Source organism: Danio rerio, chromosome 13 (assembly GCF_052040795.2).
Source record: "Danio rerio strain M-AB ecotype USA chromosome 13, GRCz13ab, whole genome shotgun sequence".
Classification (NCBI taxonomy): domain Eukaryota; kingdom Metazoa; phylum Chordata; class Actinopteri; order Cypriniformes; family Danionidae; genus Danio; species Danio rerio.
Window position 1 is genome coordinate 4148643 of NC_141033.1, and position 18858 is coordinate 4167500.

An 18858-nucleotide genomic window follows, 5' to 3' on the forward strand; every position below is an offset into this window, starting at 1 on the left:
GTCCTCCAAGCTCATGATGGAGTCAGACACAATATTCATTCTGTCTCCACTGCAGCATGACTTTATATTCTATACTGGACATTATTTCTGTTAAGTGACAAGACTTTTGTCTGAGCAAAGTCAGACCTTACTGTCCTAATGAAATGATTATTAATTAATTAAATGGTGAGTGCAGGTTAATTTTCAAAGTGCACAGATCTATCATTTGCACTGGTACTGCACATATAAAATGAGAAGCACATTTTGATTTCATTACGACTTCATGGGCTTTCATGAACTGATGCATTAATCTCATGAGAGTAGCTGCACAAAGCTATAATAACCCAGAGCAGTGGCCCTCAATGCTGTTTATGGTAGCCGCCAATAGTTTGATAGTTATGTACCACAGTAATTTCATTGACTAATACACAGGGATTTGTAAGTCATTTGTGACTCAAAGCCACGTCAGTGTGTTGTTAACAAAACCAGATTTATTCATGAGCAAGTAACAATACACTGTGTATGCTTAATATGCATTTTCACTACAAATGCTTACCAAAGCAGTCCTGTTGATTTGAATAAGAGCAGCACATAGGATTTGTTATGATCAGCTGCTCATCAGTTCTTAGTGAGAGTCTCAAAATATTCCTCCAAGATGTTCTCCACTTCGTCCTCTTTGTAGTCTTGTACTTGGAAGAGTGGTTTGGCTGACGCTCCTCTGATCATGGCGGAGAGCACTGGAGGGAGAGAGATGAAAAAACAGTGATCAGGATATCCATTCAATCTTAGTAAGCCTGGTCAGCAACTGCATGGGAGACCACAGGGGAAAGGTTGGTTGCTGTTGAAAGGGGTGTTAGTGAGGCCATCAGAGGGCGCTCAACCTGTGGTTTGTGTGAGTCCTAATGCCCCAGTATAGTGAAAGGAATACTGTGCTGTCTTTCAGGCGAGATGTTAAACCGAGGTCCTGACTCTATGTGGTCATTTAAAATCCCATGGCACTTCTAGTAAAAGAGTAGGGGTTCAACCCCAGTGTCCTGGACAAGTTCTAAAAAGGTTGGACAGCCTTTTATGTTACTAGTCATGCACAAGGTGTCAGTTCACAGCGAGGTTTGCAAGTTGACAAAACTGAAGTTAATATGATGATGATCTTATTTTGACTAAGTATGGCTATAGAAGCAGAAAGGATGGATAATGAGACCGGGAGGTATGACTTCATAACATTAATTCTCAGCCTTGAGTCAAGTCTATGAACAAATAATTCTATAAAACATGAATATTTTTTATTTTATAGAATTTAATATAAATGTGATTGTTTTTCAGTTACATTTAGGATTGATTTCTGCTATTTATTTATAATATTATGAATAAATAACGGACTCCAGTGGCTGGAATCGCTATATATCAGCAACTCCAGCCACCCAAGCTATAGACTTTTCTCTCTGTTAACCTCAGGCAGACGGTTCCGCAGCATCTGGTCACGCACCAGCCAACTGAAGGAAAGCTTCTTCCCTCAGACTATCAGGCTGATGAACACTTAACACACCACACACAAACTCTCTCCATACTCCTCACTGCACACCACCAATATGTAGCAAGCACTGCACTTTAACCAATCCATACTTGAAACAATACTGCCTACAACTATGTGGACACCTATTCATTGTACATATCGCTGTCAATTTTACATGGTCCTGTTTTTTTTTGGGAGTATGCTGTTGTATTTTGCACCGTCATTTTATTTGCACTATCTGTATTTTGTACTGTCTGGTAGAGATCTTCGCGGGACTAAATTTTGAGTCCCGCTCCGCCCACTCCCGCCAGGTTTTAGCCCGAACCCGACCGCTCCCGCTTATATTCAGCATTTATTGTCCCGCTGCCCGCCCCGCCCTGTTTTCTTCCCACCGCGCCCGATCCTGCTAAAGAGCAGGGGGAAGAACAAAATTGAAATCCACCCAGCTATACAGAGTCCAGACAGCCTATAACAAGCTGTCTGTATACACACACACACACACACACACACACACACACACACACACACACAAGCACCAAGCACACACACACACATACAAAGCTTTCTCTCTCTCTCATTCGCGCGCACACACACACACAGCAACGAACAAACAAGCTAAACACAGCATAGAGCTGTTTTAGTCACACACGTTACATATGCATGCTTGCTCGCTCGGGAGCGATATTGCTAGACGGCCCACACCCGTCCCAAATTAAACCTGTTACTGACCGCTCCCGCGATTTTTTCTGAAATTTATTCCCGCGCCGCAGAAAACTGGTCGAGGGAATAGGGTGGTTTGCCCAGGATACCATTCAAGCTAGCACCGCCACTGCCCATCATGGCCTCCCAATCATCCCCATCCACCGAACTGGCTCTACCAGTGTCTCTCCAGTCCACTATAGCTGGTGTGTGGTCAGCCCACTGGCACCATTGTCCTGTGGCTGCCGTCGCATCATCCAAGTGGATGCTGCACACTGGTGGTGGTGTGGAGAGACGCCCCCTCATGATTGCGAAGCGCTTTGGGTGTATGACCATACACAAAAAAATGCGCTATATAAATACACATTACATTACATATAAAGCCTGTCAAGAGCAATACCTTTTCCAGAAGAAGGTCTGAAGAGACAGAGGATCCTCTTGTTCATTGCCACAGCTCGGCCCAGTTCATAACCAACACCTAAAGATGGCTGCGTCACTTCTGCTACTATCACTGATAAGAGAGACAGGAAACAGCACTGGTTATTTAGTGTAAAGGCCCATTCACACCAAGCACAATAAGTATAATGATCACAATCAAGTGGGCCCCGTCAGTAATCCCTGCAGGGGGACCCCCGCATTTTGCGCTACACCACTGTGTGTACTGTACTGTATATTGTTGAAATGACAATAAAGCCAACTTGAAATTTAAACACCATATTTCATTGAATCCAAATTTTATTTAGAATCACATTAATAATGTTAAAATTGGGAATATTTCATCTCTCCTACCGTCAGACATCGTCAGCCACTGCACATCCCGATCATGAATGGCTTTATCTCCATCTTTATCTTCACCTGCACCATGGACACACTATTAGTGCTGCCTGCATTCATCTGTTAAAGGTGCAGTATGCAGGATAGACACCTAATGGTTGAACTAGGTATTGCAGTCCAAATTCAAAATATATAGATCATCCGACCCCTCCTCCTCAAACATGGGTTGCCAGATTGACCACACAAACAGATAAGAGTTAGTGCCTGAAGATCGAGTCTGATGCCGCCTTTCCACTGCACACTACATTTGGACACGACTGTTGGAATACGCCCCCTTGTGGCAGTCGCACAGAATTTTCAGTTTTGTCGCGCACTATCGTAGAGCTGTTCTCGCAGTGTCCGAAATAAAGGAGTACAAAAGCAAGAGCCTTTATTTTCGGTGGTTTAATGAATGAATGAATACTAGAAACTCATAGACTGCAAGAAATTTTGACGGGAATTTGGAGAAAACAATAAAATATAATATTTTTATTACAAATTTATGAATATAAATGTTTTTTAATATACTTTTCTGCGTCAAAAAATAAAGAAAAAAAATTCTATTCCTCATCAACACTGGAATACATCACATCCGGTCGGCCCGTCGCTTACGGTCTAGTCGCAAGAGTTCAAATATTTCAACTGATCCACAGCTCAATTCATATCCGAATTTTCCGCATACGGAGATGATCAGAACTCCACGCAGCTCCCAGACTCCTCTCCATTGGAAATTAAATACTTCCGGTCTGTCGCTTGTCGTGTGCAGTGGAAAGGAGGTTTTACACAAACTGCCCGACTAATGTTTACATTTGTAGTATTTAAATAGTTTGCTAAATAAAAAACACCTTGTAAGGATTTTTTATTTTAATGATTTCCAAGGTGGCTACTGTCCTCCGGTGGACGCTTCCATTAAGGCAGCATAAAGGCTCGTACACACCGGGACGCTTTTCGTTTGCGTTTATCGTCAACGTTTTTCGAGACGTTTTTCCGGATTCAAACCCAAGCGATTTTCACTGACGTCGAGCAGAAGAGTAGGCAAAATCACTCCTTGAAGTTAGATGGCGCTGCGCAACTCTAAGCTTCTGACACCCGCTTGTAACATAGTAGACAGAAAGTTGACTGGTGATTTGAACAAGCATGGATGGTTCCAGTAGCAGCTCCATGTTTATATCGCCTCAGGGTATCTTCTTTAATGTGCGCTCGCATTGACAGTTTTGCAGTTGGCAGTAACTTTAACAACAAGCGTGTCAGTTTTCTCTCTTCTTCTTCTATGTTACATGCGGGTTTCAGAAGCTTAGAGTTGTGCAGCGCCATCTAATGTCAGGGAGTGATTTTGCATACTATTCTGCTCGACGTCAGTGAAAAATTGCTTGCGTTTGAATCCGTAAAAACGTCGCGAAAAACGCTGACGATAAACTCAAACAAAAAGCGTCCTGATGTGTACGAGCCTTAACTTCAGCAGCTCCGTACATGAGATCAAAAGAGGCAATCTGATTGGTGGAGAAGGTTTTAACGCGGCGCGTCAAAACAAAACAAAACAAAAAAACGAGCATGAGTCGTTTCTTTAAAAATTACGTTTTTGCTCCTGCCATTTTGTGTGTTGGTGTGCACAATCACATTACCGCCAGTGTTGCCAACTTAGCGACTTTGTTGCTAGATTTTGCGACTTTTCAGACCCCCCGGCAACAAATTTTTCAAAAAGTGACTAGCGACAAATCTAGCGACTTTTCTTGCGATGTACTGCATCCAAACAGCAATAAATTTAGTTCAATTTGCATGCATACATAAAGCGTAGTGCAAATATAAATATCCTTTATTAACCAAAGGCTGTTTTAGAAACAGTAGAATATGATGACGTCAGTAATATGCAAATTAACGTATGACGTAATCTAGCGACTTTTAGTGCAGAGCTTAGCGTCTTTTTGTCGAAAATAGTTGGCAACAGTGATTGCCGCCCTTTATTTAGTCACGAGGCGTTAAACGTCGATGGAAAACGCGAGCAAAAAGTGTTCCGTTGTGCGCAGGGTTTTAACGAATGAAATGAAAAATGCTGGCTGTATCCAAAACATTTACCCCCCAAAAAATAGAATGGAGGTGTTACTTTTGCAGGCCGGAGGAGAGTAAATGACTAACATTGTTTTTCCTATAAACAGGTATGTTTACTTGGCATGTTTCTTAAATATCTTCAACCATTAAAGAGCCCATATTATGGGTTTTTGAAAATTCCCCTCCATGTAGTGTGTAACACAGCTCTAAGTGAAGTGAAGTATCCAGCTAAGGCTTAAATCTGTAAGAATACAGTGTTTAAAACTGTTGATTCATCTATAAAAGAGTCGAATCATAGTGCTTCAAACGAGTCGCCTTGATACCGACTCATTAGGTGTTTCGCCATGACGTACGAACGAAACAAAGTTTTTCACGTGCACGCGCAAACCCGGGAGATTTCAAACCTGAGGCCCCGCCCTCTGACGCAGTAACCCAGACACACACACACACACACCCACAAACACACGCACACCCACAAACACACGCACACAAACATGCCGGTCGATTGAAGTCACACTGCAGATGGATATATTGAGTCTCTACCCAAAGATGAAACATCAGCATTATAACCAAGCAGTTGGAAACTTCTGGAAGCTACATGCTACAAAGAATACTTCATCTGAGTTTGTTAAAGGAAGGATCAGTAAAGAGTAACTGATGGACGTCAGGATGGGTTTCTTCCTACATTTCTCAAGTGCAAGTACGTGCGGTTAAAGTTGCCTCGTTGACTCTAGCTTGCAAATGTATTTAGTTGTGATTTGTTACTTGTAACCGCGTGTACTGTATCAGGTTAACTGGATATATTATCTTATCGCGTGCAAAGTCACGTTAAAAACGCGACGCGTGCTGTTTGTTTATGGAGTTCTGCTCCCGCGATTTATTCGGAAATGTATTCCCGCGCCGCAGAAATCTGGCGCGGGGAGAGAGAGGGAGAGAGAGAGAGAGAGAGCGAGAGAGAGAGCGAACGAACGAACGAGCTTTGTGTACTTTGTGCTGTGTGTGTGTTTGGCTTGGCTGTCTGGACTGTATACTGGGTGATATTTGGTTGTGTTCTCCGCTCTATCGGGACCGGGCGCGGCGGGCAGAAAACGGAGCGGGTTCTCAGGCTAAAACCTGGCGGGTGCGGGCTGAAGCGGGAGCGTTGTCATCCGGAGGTGTGTGTGTGTTTTTGTGTGTGTGTGGTATGGCGAGTACACGACTGTCTCCTTCGTTCGGTTATCCGTGGCACTATCCACTCGCCATAGTGTGGCAGCTAAAGTCCACGCCTACACTATCGAGCGTGTATGAACTGTGATTACTTTTTAAATTGCTGATTAGCTATTGGCCATTTCCCTCTCTGACTGAAGGCAGTCGACCAATCGCGACAGACTGTCATCGGCCCAATCAGCGCAGATTAGCTTCGCGCTAAGGAGGGGTTTGGGAACAAATGAATCACTGGACGATTCATACAGGAGTCGCTGGGATAATTAGATAAAAATAAATGCAGATTATAAGACCATGAAAGTGTTTTTTGACCTTGCATGCATATTAGACTGTTGTTGGAGACCCTTACAACCAAGATATGACCTTATTTCATGTATAATATGGGCTCTTTAAAACCTATTATGGTATTTTTATGGTTTGGAAGAGTCGAAAACTCACATACAGCACCTTTAACATTACAATTAACATGTTTTAATTTGTTATAGGATTCAAAATTTAAAAAAGATGTTGAAAAAAGTGACAGAGAGAAAGACCTAGAACACGTTGCGCAATGATTTCAGAAAATGAAAGTGAGTAAAATGATTTACCCTTGTCAGACAGGCTGTCATAACTCACATGCTCGGTTAAAACATTGCCATACTGCTGCAACTTCTTCACTATTGTCTGATAAATAACCACGTCCTGACGCCCTCCCCGAATGCTTCCGCAAAAGTATATGTTCATAATTTGCAGGAGTCCTCGTCTTTCTACTGTGATACAAGCGTGCTTTTCTCAGCAGCACAGCACTCACGGGAAGTTCAGATGAACTGCAGGTCATTTCCCGCGCAAACACGCATATGTACACAGACACACGAAGAAAAGCGCCACCGTGCGGCCGCTTGTATATTACAACACTTCATTACGTTAGAATTTATTAAAAAATAATTACTCATCTTCGTAAATCTCTTTAATTAGAGAAGGAAAAAAACATATAAATAAAACATAATTAAAATGCATTATTTATTTCAGGTAATGTATGTCTTAGTTTGTCAAAAATACAAAAATATACACAGAAAAAGAAAAAAATAACACAAAACGACTGTACAAATGTATATAAAGTCCAACAAACGACGGCTACATAGCAACAATTGCTTCATTCATTCAACATTACATTCATTTATTTGTTCGTTCATTAGCTCACTGTAAGAATATATGAAATAAACATCAATCACAACAACAATAATACGCCATGTGCACATAGAAATAAAGCTATATTCAATTAAAATACATTTATTATGCAGTTATTTTTCTATTTCCTGAGAAAGCTTTTATAATTATTGCTAGTTACTTATTCATATATGCCGTCTATTACTTAACATTAAATAGACGGAATTATAACATTTTAATAAAAAAATCACGTAAAAGATGTATTCATATGACTTATTTTACAGCAGAACAAAGTGCATACAGTATATAACCTGTTTTAACACATTTTATTCTGTTTTTAATTATTTCTATTGTTTGTTTTTTTAATTTTCTTACACTTGTCTTTTTTATTCTTGTTTATGTAATGCTATGTAAATTGCCACTGTGTATGAAATGTGCTAAAAAAATAAACTTGCCTTGTCTTGCCTTACAGTAATAAAGCTTTCTGATATCATGAATATAAAATTATATATATATATATATATATATATATATATATATATATATATATATATATATATATATATATATATATATATATATATATATATATATTAAATAACACTTTGACACATTGACAGTACATGAATAATGATGCATTAATGTAAACTAACCATCACTTTATTCTGAATTAATGATGAGTTAATGAATGTGCTACCTACTCATGAACTAACTTTAACTACAACATGAGTTCATGTGTGAATAATGACTACCTTAATTACAAGTACATGCTTGTTTGGTAATTAATGCATCAGTTTGTGCTTAATTTAAACATCATGAACTCATGATATGTTAATGCATAATTATATGCATTATATATTGCACATTCACTTGAGGTAGTCACAATTTTAAACAAACGGTCAAAAAGCATAAAATAATCGAGTATTTTAATTTACGCAAGATACGTCGCTTGGCGTGTTGACGTTTCGTGACGCAATCACTGCGCAGCACCGGAAACAAATAGATTCTTCTCGGATACAGATGCATCAGCTGAAAACAAACGAATAAAAGAGCTCGAAAGAATCAAGAGGTAAGAGGAAACAGCCAGAGGTTATCTTACAGTTTGCTTTTAATTGTATTCGTAATGCTAAAAAGACGCATTCGTGAGTCAAAACCCTAAAATGATATGAAATGTGTTTAGGCTAGCATGATGTTATAGCATAAGCATACCTTAACAGGTGGATGTTAAATTGCACATGCACACTTTTTCCTAACACCTCAGTGTTTTAACATCTACCAGTACATTTCCTAAAATATTAATTTAATATACTTGTTAAAACTAAAACGCTTCATGCACGAAAACATCAGAGCAACCAACATTTCTGTCAAACCTTAACGTTACTGTAATTAACGCTAACTACTGCAGAGTCCACCACATATAAAGTGTATAACAGCGCGTTAAGTCTTTTCTCCTTCATAGAAGTCTATTGAAAATAGCTTCAAGTTGGTTTTATATTCGCTCATTCAGACTTTTTCCTTTCAGAAAAGTATTTTTTGCTAAATCTAAATATGGTAATCATATTAACGTTAGCAGCCAATGACTATCAACTACAATATGGACTACAGAATGTTACGTTTACACACAACCACAAATTACATGTAAACGCATCAGCTTTTCACAGCGTAATACTCACTACTCATAAAATTTTGAATGGGCTATTTTTTACTCATACTTTGAGTAATATTAACAACAGGTACTTTTACTTTTACTCGCACACTGCAATTTTTGGCAAGTAATGGTACTTTTACTTAAGTATGCTTTTTTCAGTACTCTCTCCAGGTTGTTGGGTTAACTCAAGCCACATTAAAGTGAGAGTTCACCCAAAAATGAAACTGTTTACTCTTCCTCAAGTGGCTCTCCAACCTTCAAGAACTCTCTATTTTCTCTTAACCACAGAAGAAGTTACTTTGAAAACTGTTAGAAACCTGTAACCAGACTTCCATAGTAGGAAAAACAAATACTAAGTCAATGGCCACAGGTTTTCAGCATTTTTCTAAATATCTTCTTTTATGTTCAACAGAAGAAACTCATGAAACTACTGTACAAGAATCATTACTAATAGCCATTCTTTATAGATCACTGGATGTTATACACTTTGTAAATTAGCGGCTAGTTTTTTGATAATAATTACAAGCTTTGAAATTTTGGTCGACGTTAAGCACATTAAACTAGGATAAGAATTTTCTTATGTCTCAATATTGTGTCTGTTCGCAGCCCTTGAATGGAAGTGGCGAGGGCCCGAGAAATGGGTCCCGAGAGAATCTTACCGAACTCCGAGGAGGATGTGGTGCAGGACCGGCCTTTAGACGCTGCCGTGCCGGAGGAGTGGAGCGGAGAGGACATGGAGGAGGAGGAGGATGAAGGAGGTGCTGGAGATCAGGACAGCGCTGGATATTATTATCAGCCTCTGAATCAAGACCCAGACGGGGTGAACGGCTCGCACACAGAGCCAGCCGATGAGGGCACCACTGCAGAACAGCTGCAGGACGTCCAGGAGAGAATAGAGGTATTATTGCTGATCTGTGGAAGCAGAATTCATCTTGAAATGTCAGATGCAATATATTAAGAGTATTTAAATGAGCAAGACGTGCAGAATAAATATTTCAGTCATGTCATTTACACTTGCTATTTCCAAACACAGTTTGGTAAAGCACCTGTTATTTTTAATGCTTCACAAATTGCATAATTAAATGAAAAATGTAATGGCAAATTGAATTAATGCGTGCAAGCAGAAATGGTAGCAATTGAAAATGTATATTTTAAAAACATCTTAATCATGAGTGTCATTGCAACCAATATACATTTAACTCACCGTCTTTTTGCCATACCATTGGCTCTGAATGCATTTTAAAATATACATCGAAATAAAGATACACAATGAAAACATCCCAGATCCAACGGTGTAATGATGAACATTCGATCCTACTCCTTCTAAACTATAATTTTGCTACCATTTCTGCTAGTATGCTACATTTTTCTTTTTAATTTTGCAACTTAAGCATTAAAATTAACTATAAACTCACCGGCCACTTTATTAGGTACACCTGTCAAACTGCTCATTAATGCACATTTCTAATCAGCCAATCACAGGGCAGCAACTCAATGCATTTAGGCAAATAGACATGCTCAAGATGATCTGCTGCAGTTCAAACCAAGCATCAGAATGGGGAAGAAAGGTGATTTAAGTGACTTTGAATGTGGCATGGTTGTTGGTGTCAGACGGGCTGCTCGGAGTATTTCAGAAACTGCTGATCTACCTTTGGCTCAGAATGCATTTCGAAACGCATTGATTTTGGATGCAAAAGTTCCATGGTGTAAAGCAGCGGCCACACTTGACGTTTCTCCCCATAGACTTCCTTTCATACACACGCGAATGCGTCAGACCGGAAATACAGGGTCATGCGTCAAGTTTCGCAGTTCGCTGAGGTGCAAAGTTTAAGCTTGTTGAACTCTGACTTGCGAAATCGCATCACTTGACTGCGTGAGACCAATCAAGGGTCAAAACATGACCTCTCTGGACAGAAATTTAAAACATGGTGCTATCATTCGCTTTTTTTAAGGTCTAATCATCTTGTTTAATCCCAGCCCTTTTCGCAGCGACGTACGACAGAATTTCGCACACACAAACACTAGTGTGACCACAGCTTGATGAAAATGCAACCTTACTTCTAACCCTAAACTAATTTGCTACCATTTCTGCTTGTACGTCACACACATTAGTTCAATTAAGTAATACATTTTAAATTAAATTGTTCAACTTATAAAGCATTAAAATTGTTATTTACATTTTTAAACTGTGGAAATAGCAAATGTACATTTATATAATTAAATTTTTATTTTCCATCAAACATAAGTCAAAGAGAATGCACATTTGAATAAATGAATGCATTGCTATTACAATGTATTACATATACTTGCATATATAAAATACATTTTGATAGTCATTAACTAATGATATTATCGGTGTGGACTAGAGTGCACACTAATAGTAAACCTGATGTTGTCAACATTTGCTAGGCCATGGGTCTGTTCCTGCCCCATCCTCCTCCTCCTGACAGCGATGAAGAAGAGGATCCTGAAGGAGCTGCTGCTCGCAGGAGTCACGCGTCCATTCCCATGGATGAAGGTAAGAAGACGGCTGGCTTTCATAATCCATCATGTCATTTGTTTCATCAACTGTCTGTCTGTGTGTGTGTTGGTTTAAGTCACAAGTGTCAAACTCAAGCTCCTGGAGGGCTCCAGCTCTGCACAGTTTAGTTCCAACTCTAATTAAACACACCTGATCAAACTAATTAAGTCTTCCAGGCTTGTTTGCAACCTAAGCTGCGTCTCAAATGGCACACTATGCTATATGCACTTACACACTCAACAGTATAGTACATGTATGTATTGTCGTGCCAAATGGAGCACTAATGTTTTTTTACTAACGGAAATTCAAACCGTTTGCCTAATCCGTGAAATAAATGACCAAACTATCAAATAATATCTGCCATGAGTATTGCTGCATTCACCATCAGGAGGTGCTATAATCCCTCTGGTAGGAGAATTTTGCTTTCACCATCCAAAATAAAGTTGTCCAACATGTGCGCCCGATAGCTCCGCCCCTTCCAGTACCTGAGCAAACCTGCGGTGGTTGAGTGCGTGAAGTGTCCATCATTACACCCTTTTTAGCAGGTGAATAAGTGCAACATCCGAGTAATTAAAGTGCACTTATTATTTTTTTAGGGTTTTCAGTGTGAACGCACTACTACTTCCACTATTTATACTACAAAATGGTGTAGAATAGTGCATAAGTATGCGATTTGGGACGCAGCTCTACAGTTAATTGTGTTGAAGCAGGGTTGGAAATAAACTGTGCAGGGCTGCTGCCCTCCAGGAACTGACTTTGACAGCCCTGGTCTACGTTCATTACCACTATGTGCATCTATATATGGGTAGTTGACAAATAGGCAGTAAAAAATAGCTTTTTTTTGTAAAACACCATTATTGAAAGTTATAATTGTGTAGTTTGAAGTATAAAGTTTGAGAAAATACTAATAATTAGTTAATAACTAATAATATCTTATGATGTGACAGCAAAAAAAAGAGAAGCACCTCTTATTAATATGCAAATAGGATGAGTGTGATTTATCTTCAGTAGCTATGTTTGCATCCTCAGATGCGATTTAATTTTATGCGCAATTGAAATCGCATAAAAGACATGCGAATAAAGCAGCGTTTACATCCTAATAGTCAAAGGGAACAAAATCATCACTTCCTGATTAACAGGCATCAAATATCGAAAGTAAAAACAGGATTTATTGCGGTATGAGAAGCTGCGTCAATCTTTTCCTTATTTAAAGAATGCATCAGAAGACAAATGCCGACACGCAATGAACGAGTGGTGGAGTTTAAAGGTGCAAGACACAAAGCACAGACGCGTTTGACGATTCTGGAGGTCTTCATTATTATAACAACACTAATACTGAACGGTTATTGCATTTTAGAATGACCAAACCAACATTTCCATTGTTTTAGTGTGCTCGGCTTGCTGGTTTTTCCATTCACACCCATTTTTGTCATCACATGATCTCTAATAACAAAATCACATGTCCTTTTTTTAATGCGCATACTGGAATTTGTTCAGTAAAAGTGTTTCCATCATAGTTTACGCGCATCTTTTCTTATCGAATAAAGTTTATCCAACTCAGTTATGCGCAGAAGTTTTGAAAATGTGCATAAAAACATGTGCATCTTGATGTTTTCATTAATGCGCATCTTCAAAATGAGAATAAAAATAGGTGAATAGTAACATAGCTATTGTAGGACACCTGTCTTCATAGACAAGCAATCTGAACTTCTTATTTCTTTAACGCCCCATTCACACGGGGCTTCAGCGTCAGCGCTTGACTGAAGGCGTGTCTGAAGATGGGGCTGAAGCGATCGTCATAGAAGCGTCAGCCGATGAAATTCAGTCAGCAATAGGCCACTGTCTAGCTGGTGTATTTGCATACAGAGATCTGATTGGCTGACGCTTCCGTCAGCACTTGAAAAGTTGAGCTAGTCCCAACTTCTGCAGCAAGCAACGCCTTTAAATCAGCACCGACGGATCCACAATGCGGTTTGGGAACACCTGACGAATGGGAAGCATTGATGCTGACGCCCCGTGTGAATGGGGCGTAAAACTTGTCAGATATTTTAAATAAATGGGGTGTAAATTATTAAATGCGACTGTAAAGCAACTAAAATATTTTAAATAGTAACCTCATAACCTTCCTGTAAAAATGGGGGAGGGGATGCTAATAATGTCCGATGTTGAAAATCAATAATGTTTTGCCTACAACGCTGTAATCATAACTGATTTAAACATCAGAAATTGTAATGTATACCTCTAGAGTACGAAAAATAAAGCCTTAGGTTAATCTTATATTAACGGGGAACTGTTATGCCCCTTTTTACAAGACGTAAAATAAGTCTCTTATGTCCCGAGAGTGTGTATGTGTTTCAGCTTAAGGTACCACACAGATAATGTGTTTTATCTTGTTAAGACTAACCCTTTTTTATCTTTAATCCTAAGTGTGCTGTTTTAGTCACATTAAATTCAAATGAGCTTGTGCTCTTTTTTTTTTAAAGAGGGTGGTGCTACAAATGCCTGTGTGTCAGCATAGTGGCAGAAAACAAGACTAATATCCTATGCTAATGAGAAGGAGATTGTAATTAGTGGGTGGGGTATCCTCCCTCGGATGACACGTACAAGGGGAGAATGTCAAAGTGTTTCTAACTGTTATCATCAAGTGTTATTATTATAAATAAACGAATAAATCTTTACCATTAGAAGCTATTTATTTTATTTTTATATTTACAGACTGTCGCCACACAACTTTAACGTCCTTATAAAAGTGTTTTTTGCATAATAGCTCCAACGAAAACTTTAAGAAATATTCATAGTTTAGCATCAACATGGATCCTAAAAAAAGACTATCAACCAGTTCACCTAAAGCGCACTAATATGTTGTGTTTCTTCTGTTCACAGATCACGTTGAACTGGTCAAGAGGACCATGGCGGCTATCAATTTGCCGACACTGGGAATCCCAGCCTGGGCCCGGGAAATCTCTGACGACCAATGGAAGGACATGGTGCAGCAGACGCTTCAGTCCAGACAGAGCTCTGCAGGCCTGAGACTGGAACACAATTAAAACATGAGCCCGATGTGCTCGTCTCAAACCCATCAAAAAGGCACATTTATACAAACTGCGTGTGGATGAAAAGTCTTGACATGGAAATATTAAAGCATAGGTCTTGAACTGGATTCCTGGAGGGCCGCAGCTCTGCACAGTTTTGCTCCAACCCTAATTAAACACAGCTGTTGTAACTAATGAAGGTGTTCAAGATTTCTGATTAAGCAGGTGAGTTGGAGATGGTTGGAGCAAAACTATGCAGAGCTGCGGCCCTTCAGGAATTGAGTTTGAGACCACTGTCTTAAAGGAGCACACCACTGTTTTGGAAACATTTCCCCAAGAGCAGGGGTGCCCAAACTCAGTCCTGGAGGGCCGGTGTCCTGCATATTTTAGTTCCAACCCCAATTAAACACACCTGAAGCAGCTAATCAAGCTCTTTGTAGGTATACTAAAACGTTCCAGGCAGGTGTGTTAAAGGAAGTTGGAGCTAAACTATGCAGGAAACCAGCCCTCCAGGACCAAGTTTGGACACCCCTGCTCAAGAGTTAAGATATTAACTCCATTAAGCTGATCTCTGGATGTGGCGGGAGCCCTTTTAGCTTAGCATAGATCATTGAAACAGATTAGACCGTTAGCATCTTGCTCAAATTAATATAAAAAGTTCAAATAATTATCCACATTAAAGCATGAATCTTATGTAGTAACATTACAAAGTCAGGCTTTAAATGGGAAAATGATCAAAGCTCATTTTTGAGAGATGTGCTAATGGTCTAATCCGATTCAATGAATTATGCTAAGCTAAAAGTGACTGGATTTAAAAATGGTCAAACTCGACTGTTTACCTTTTGGGGAGCTGTAAAATGAGGCCAAAAAAGTTGAGCGTTCCTTTAATAGTCAAGCTTTTAATCGTTTTGAACCATTGTTGGGGTAAGAAATGTCTGGAAAACACCCTTGACGTTTTTCAGCCTCCCAACAGTTTTGTTAATTATTCGATGTTTTTTTTTTTTTTTTTTTTTTTTTGTGGGGGTAAAGTGAAGCTAGGTAAGGTTAAAGTGTTTTGCTTTTGAATTAACATCGCATCCCAGTTATGTTATATAAGATTCCTATTGTGCAATAAGTGACTTCCCCCTCATGCATTTCACACGGCTCGAGCAAAGCAAACCTCCCATCACGCCTGTTGTGTTTCTCTCTTTATTTTTGTTCTGTACATACATGAACATCTGTACAAAATATGACTTTCATACTATGTAATGCTCAACCTAATTAAAGTACAACATATGTACATATGACCTGGAAAGCAGCTTAAGATTAGTGTCGGACTGGGAAGGGGAAGGAGGGCTGGGAAGAGGAAAGGGAAGGTGTGGAGAGACCCATACTTTCTTCATTTCCCTCGGGTTTCTTGAGCTGAACACTGGCCCCCGTCCACCTGTCGAGCTGCATCGAGGAAGGAAGCATGCGGCGTTCAAGAGTGAAGTTGCCTCCGATTGTTTCTGGAATGTTTTGGTCTATTTAGAGGCAGCTAGGTTGGCAATTCATGCTCTTGACTGCACGGACAAGCCGTTCCCGTACGCTGAAAGGCTTCGGTGACACTGCAACACTTCAAACAGCTAGTGATTTACAGACTTCGCCTCTGCACTGCGTACTATATGCTGTAATAATAGCGCGAGTCGAATTGTACGCACAGGTTTTAGCAGCAGGACGTCACCCAAAATTGAAAATAGTCTTCAGTTAATCGCAACAAACCTGTTTGAGTATCTTCAAAAGGAGATATTTTGAAAAATGCTGAAAACATTAGTCTTCCACAGTGCTTGTTTCTCCTACTATGGAAGTCAATGGTTACAGGTTTCCAACATTCTTCAAAATATCTACTTCTGTGTTCAAGAGATGTAAGAAACTATCCAAAATGTTCATTTTTGGGTGAGCTATTCCTTTCAGCTGCTTGCTGGACAGTAGTAAAGTGTTGTGTTGTGAGTGAATGAATGTTCCCCCGCTATTGGAATGATGGGATACAACAGAGAGGGGACATCATGCATCAATGAAGTCATACAAGCTAACAGAATTAAAGAAATGATGATGGTGATGGACAGGAAGAGGGAATACTGAAGGGCAAGGGTGCAATCATAAGCAATATACATGACAATATACAGTACGCACAAGTATTTGCAATGGCAATTGCAGGCTGTCGATTTTCCATATACTATGTATGCCTGGACAGGTAAGCGATTATCTTCTTTATTTATTTATTTTTTTTCTTTCTTTAAGAATATAGTCCTATTAGGAGGATTGTATAGCGCTTGATCTTACATCATTCTAATTCCTGAACACAAACAAAAGGCGTAGGCGCTTTTTAAAGTGAAAAACGAAACTAAACATCGAAATAAGACGTACAATCTTGGACAGCACAGTAGTTCACGATCTTGAACGGTTTCCTTTTTAAAAGCATAAGAGTTTGATTTCATTCTAGCTTTGACGCATTACAGAAGACAAACATGAAGGTGGAGATTTGATTAACGGCATCCTAAAATGACGAATAAAACAGCGATGCATACAAATGTAAGTGCAGTGAGGGCCTATAGGCCAGTGGTGCATGTGTTTAGCGCACATTCAGTAAACTACCTTATACAGCATTCCCATCAGGCGCTCTGCTGGTGGTTGAAGATGAAGATCTCGTGGTGATTGCGTTCACACTGCTGCCTGCGCTGTTTGACATTCATCAACACAATCATTTGGAAACCAGCAATTGTATTAAGCCAAACTCTTCAGCCTCGGCTAATCTGTGAAACAACATTAAACATTTACATCCCTAGGCCACTACAACGGTCGATCTCAAACTCCATAGTCTAACTCATGAAGGTGTACGTTTGTACGACATGAAGAATCACTCCCCTACAGCGAGCCACACAGAAGCCCAAAACTCCAGCATGGCGTCAGCGGATCTCAAGTAGCATGATTGGTTTGGTGTGCGCTGCGAACACACATCAGAGGACAGATTCACAGAGGCAGGCGTACAAGCAGCGGTGGAAATGAAGACGGGAACATGCGGAGACGGTGGACTAAATAAATAAAGGTGGAGTGTGGAGAAAAACAAAGCGACTACAGCAAGAGCGAACTCGGATTATTTGTAACCCACACTACTGTGGAAGAATCAGCAGCTATGGAGGGTGTGTGTGTTTGTGGGAGCTCTCCACTGCTCCGTGTACATCTGCAGACAGGCTCTCCGACAGCGAGGGAGGAAGAGAGTATGGACAGAGGAACAGAGATGGTGGGTTACAGCAGGCGACAATTCCGGACCAGGACGAGAGGGACAGTTTAGGCGTGGAGGAGGGTGGCGGGGCGCCCCCGTCAGAGCGCCTCCTGGTTGGCCGTCAGGTACTCTTCTGCTCGCTTGTGCGCCTCCAGAGCTTTTATAGTATACACATCCTGCGGCAGCTCAGACTTTCGCCTCATCAACACCTTGTCTTTCTTGATTTCTTTCATTCCCTGAAAAACAACAATAAAAAAACATTACGGAGATTGAGCATGCGTATGATAGGACTAACGGCGCTATAAATAAACGGCATAACTAACCACGATACGTTCAGTAACGAGTACTCAAATGAGTTACTGTTTCCCGTTATAACATCGTTACCAATAATAAAATGCTCGTTACTAATTAAAAACACCGAAGCAGTTTTCAATTGAGCAGCGTCTTTCTCAGCCATAGGATCTCTCTTTCTTTGGGGTCTGTGTGTGTTTGGGGCTGGGGCGGTACACATAACCAACCGGTGATGATGATTGGGGTGTCAATGAACGTAGTGTAACTGCGAACGTGATGATTGGCTTAGAGTGCTTTCACACCTGACTTATTTAGTTCGATTGAATCGCACTAGAGTTCGTTTCCCCTTTTGGTCCGGTTCGTTTGGGCAGGTGAGAATGCAGCAATCGTACTCGAGTGCGCACCAAAAGCGGACCAAATAAGCGAGTGGTTCGTTTGTGGTGAGAATATGATTCGTACTAAAACAGGTCCAACCGCAAAAAGTACTGCGCGTTTTGGACTAATTCAGCTGCCGTAGGCCGATGCGCTGAGCATTATGGGATATGGAGGAAAAATATTTGTTGACCGCGCTTTACCAACAGAGAGAGGGGAAAACATTACCTGATGGATCGTTGGTTATATTTCCGCAAGATGAACATGTTGCAGTTTAGCTAAATTAATTCACGCCTCCTGAAGTGACGAGCGATGCATTAAACACTGTTTTCCAGCCGTGGCCGTGCTTCATTTTCG

General features: G+C 40.2%; 3 protein-coding genes across 7 annotated transcripts in view; 1 reads left to right on the forward strand and 2 right to left on the reverse strand.

Annotated features, from left to right (window-relative positions):
• Window positions 1-449: 449 nt before the first annotated feature.
• Window positions 450-7060, reverse strand: dnph1 (2'-deoxynucleoside 5'-phosphate N-hydrolase 1). Of its 2 annotated transcripts, none has more exon segments than NM_001163199.1 (4): window positions 450-716; window positions 2589-2699; window positions 2978-3043; window positions 6838-7060. In NM_001163199.1, coding segments are annotated over 4 exon segments (432 nt in total). In that variant the 5' UTR covers window positions 6974-7060; the 3' UTR covers window positions 450-597.
• A 1320-nt stretch (window positions 7061-8380) lies between these two features.
• mea1 (male-enhanced antigen 1) lies at window positions 8381-15891 on the forward strand. 4 transcript variants are annotated; one of them, XR_015505072.1, is made up of 5 exons: window positions 8385-8465; window positions 9651-9942; window positions 11454-11562; window positions 14449-14712; window positions 14857-15891. XR_015505072.1 is itself a non-coding variant. In NM_001431065.1 (4 exon segments), coding segments are annotated over 3 exon segments (558 nt in total). In that variant the 5' UTR covers window positions 8381-8465; window positions 9651-9657; the 3' UTR covers window positions 14613-15887.
• The window catches only part of ppp2r5d (protein phosphatase 2, regulatory subunit B', delta), a 64553-nt gene continuing 61466 nt past the window's right edge, over window positions 15772-18858 (reverse strand). The window contains exon 17 of the mRNA NM_213318.1: window positions 15772-18074. Within this exon, the coding sequence (NP_998483.1) occupies window positions 17937-18074 (138 nt within the window). The 3' untranslated portion in view covers window positions 15772-17936. The remainder of the gene's footprint in view (window positions 18075-18858) is intronic.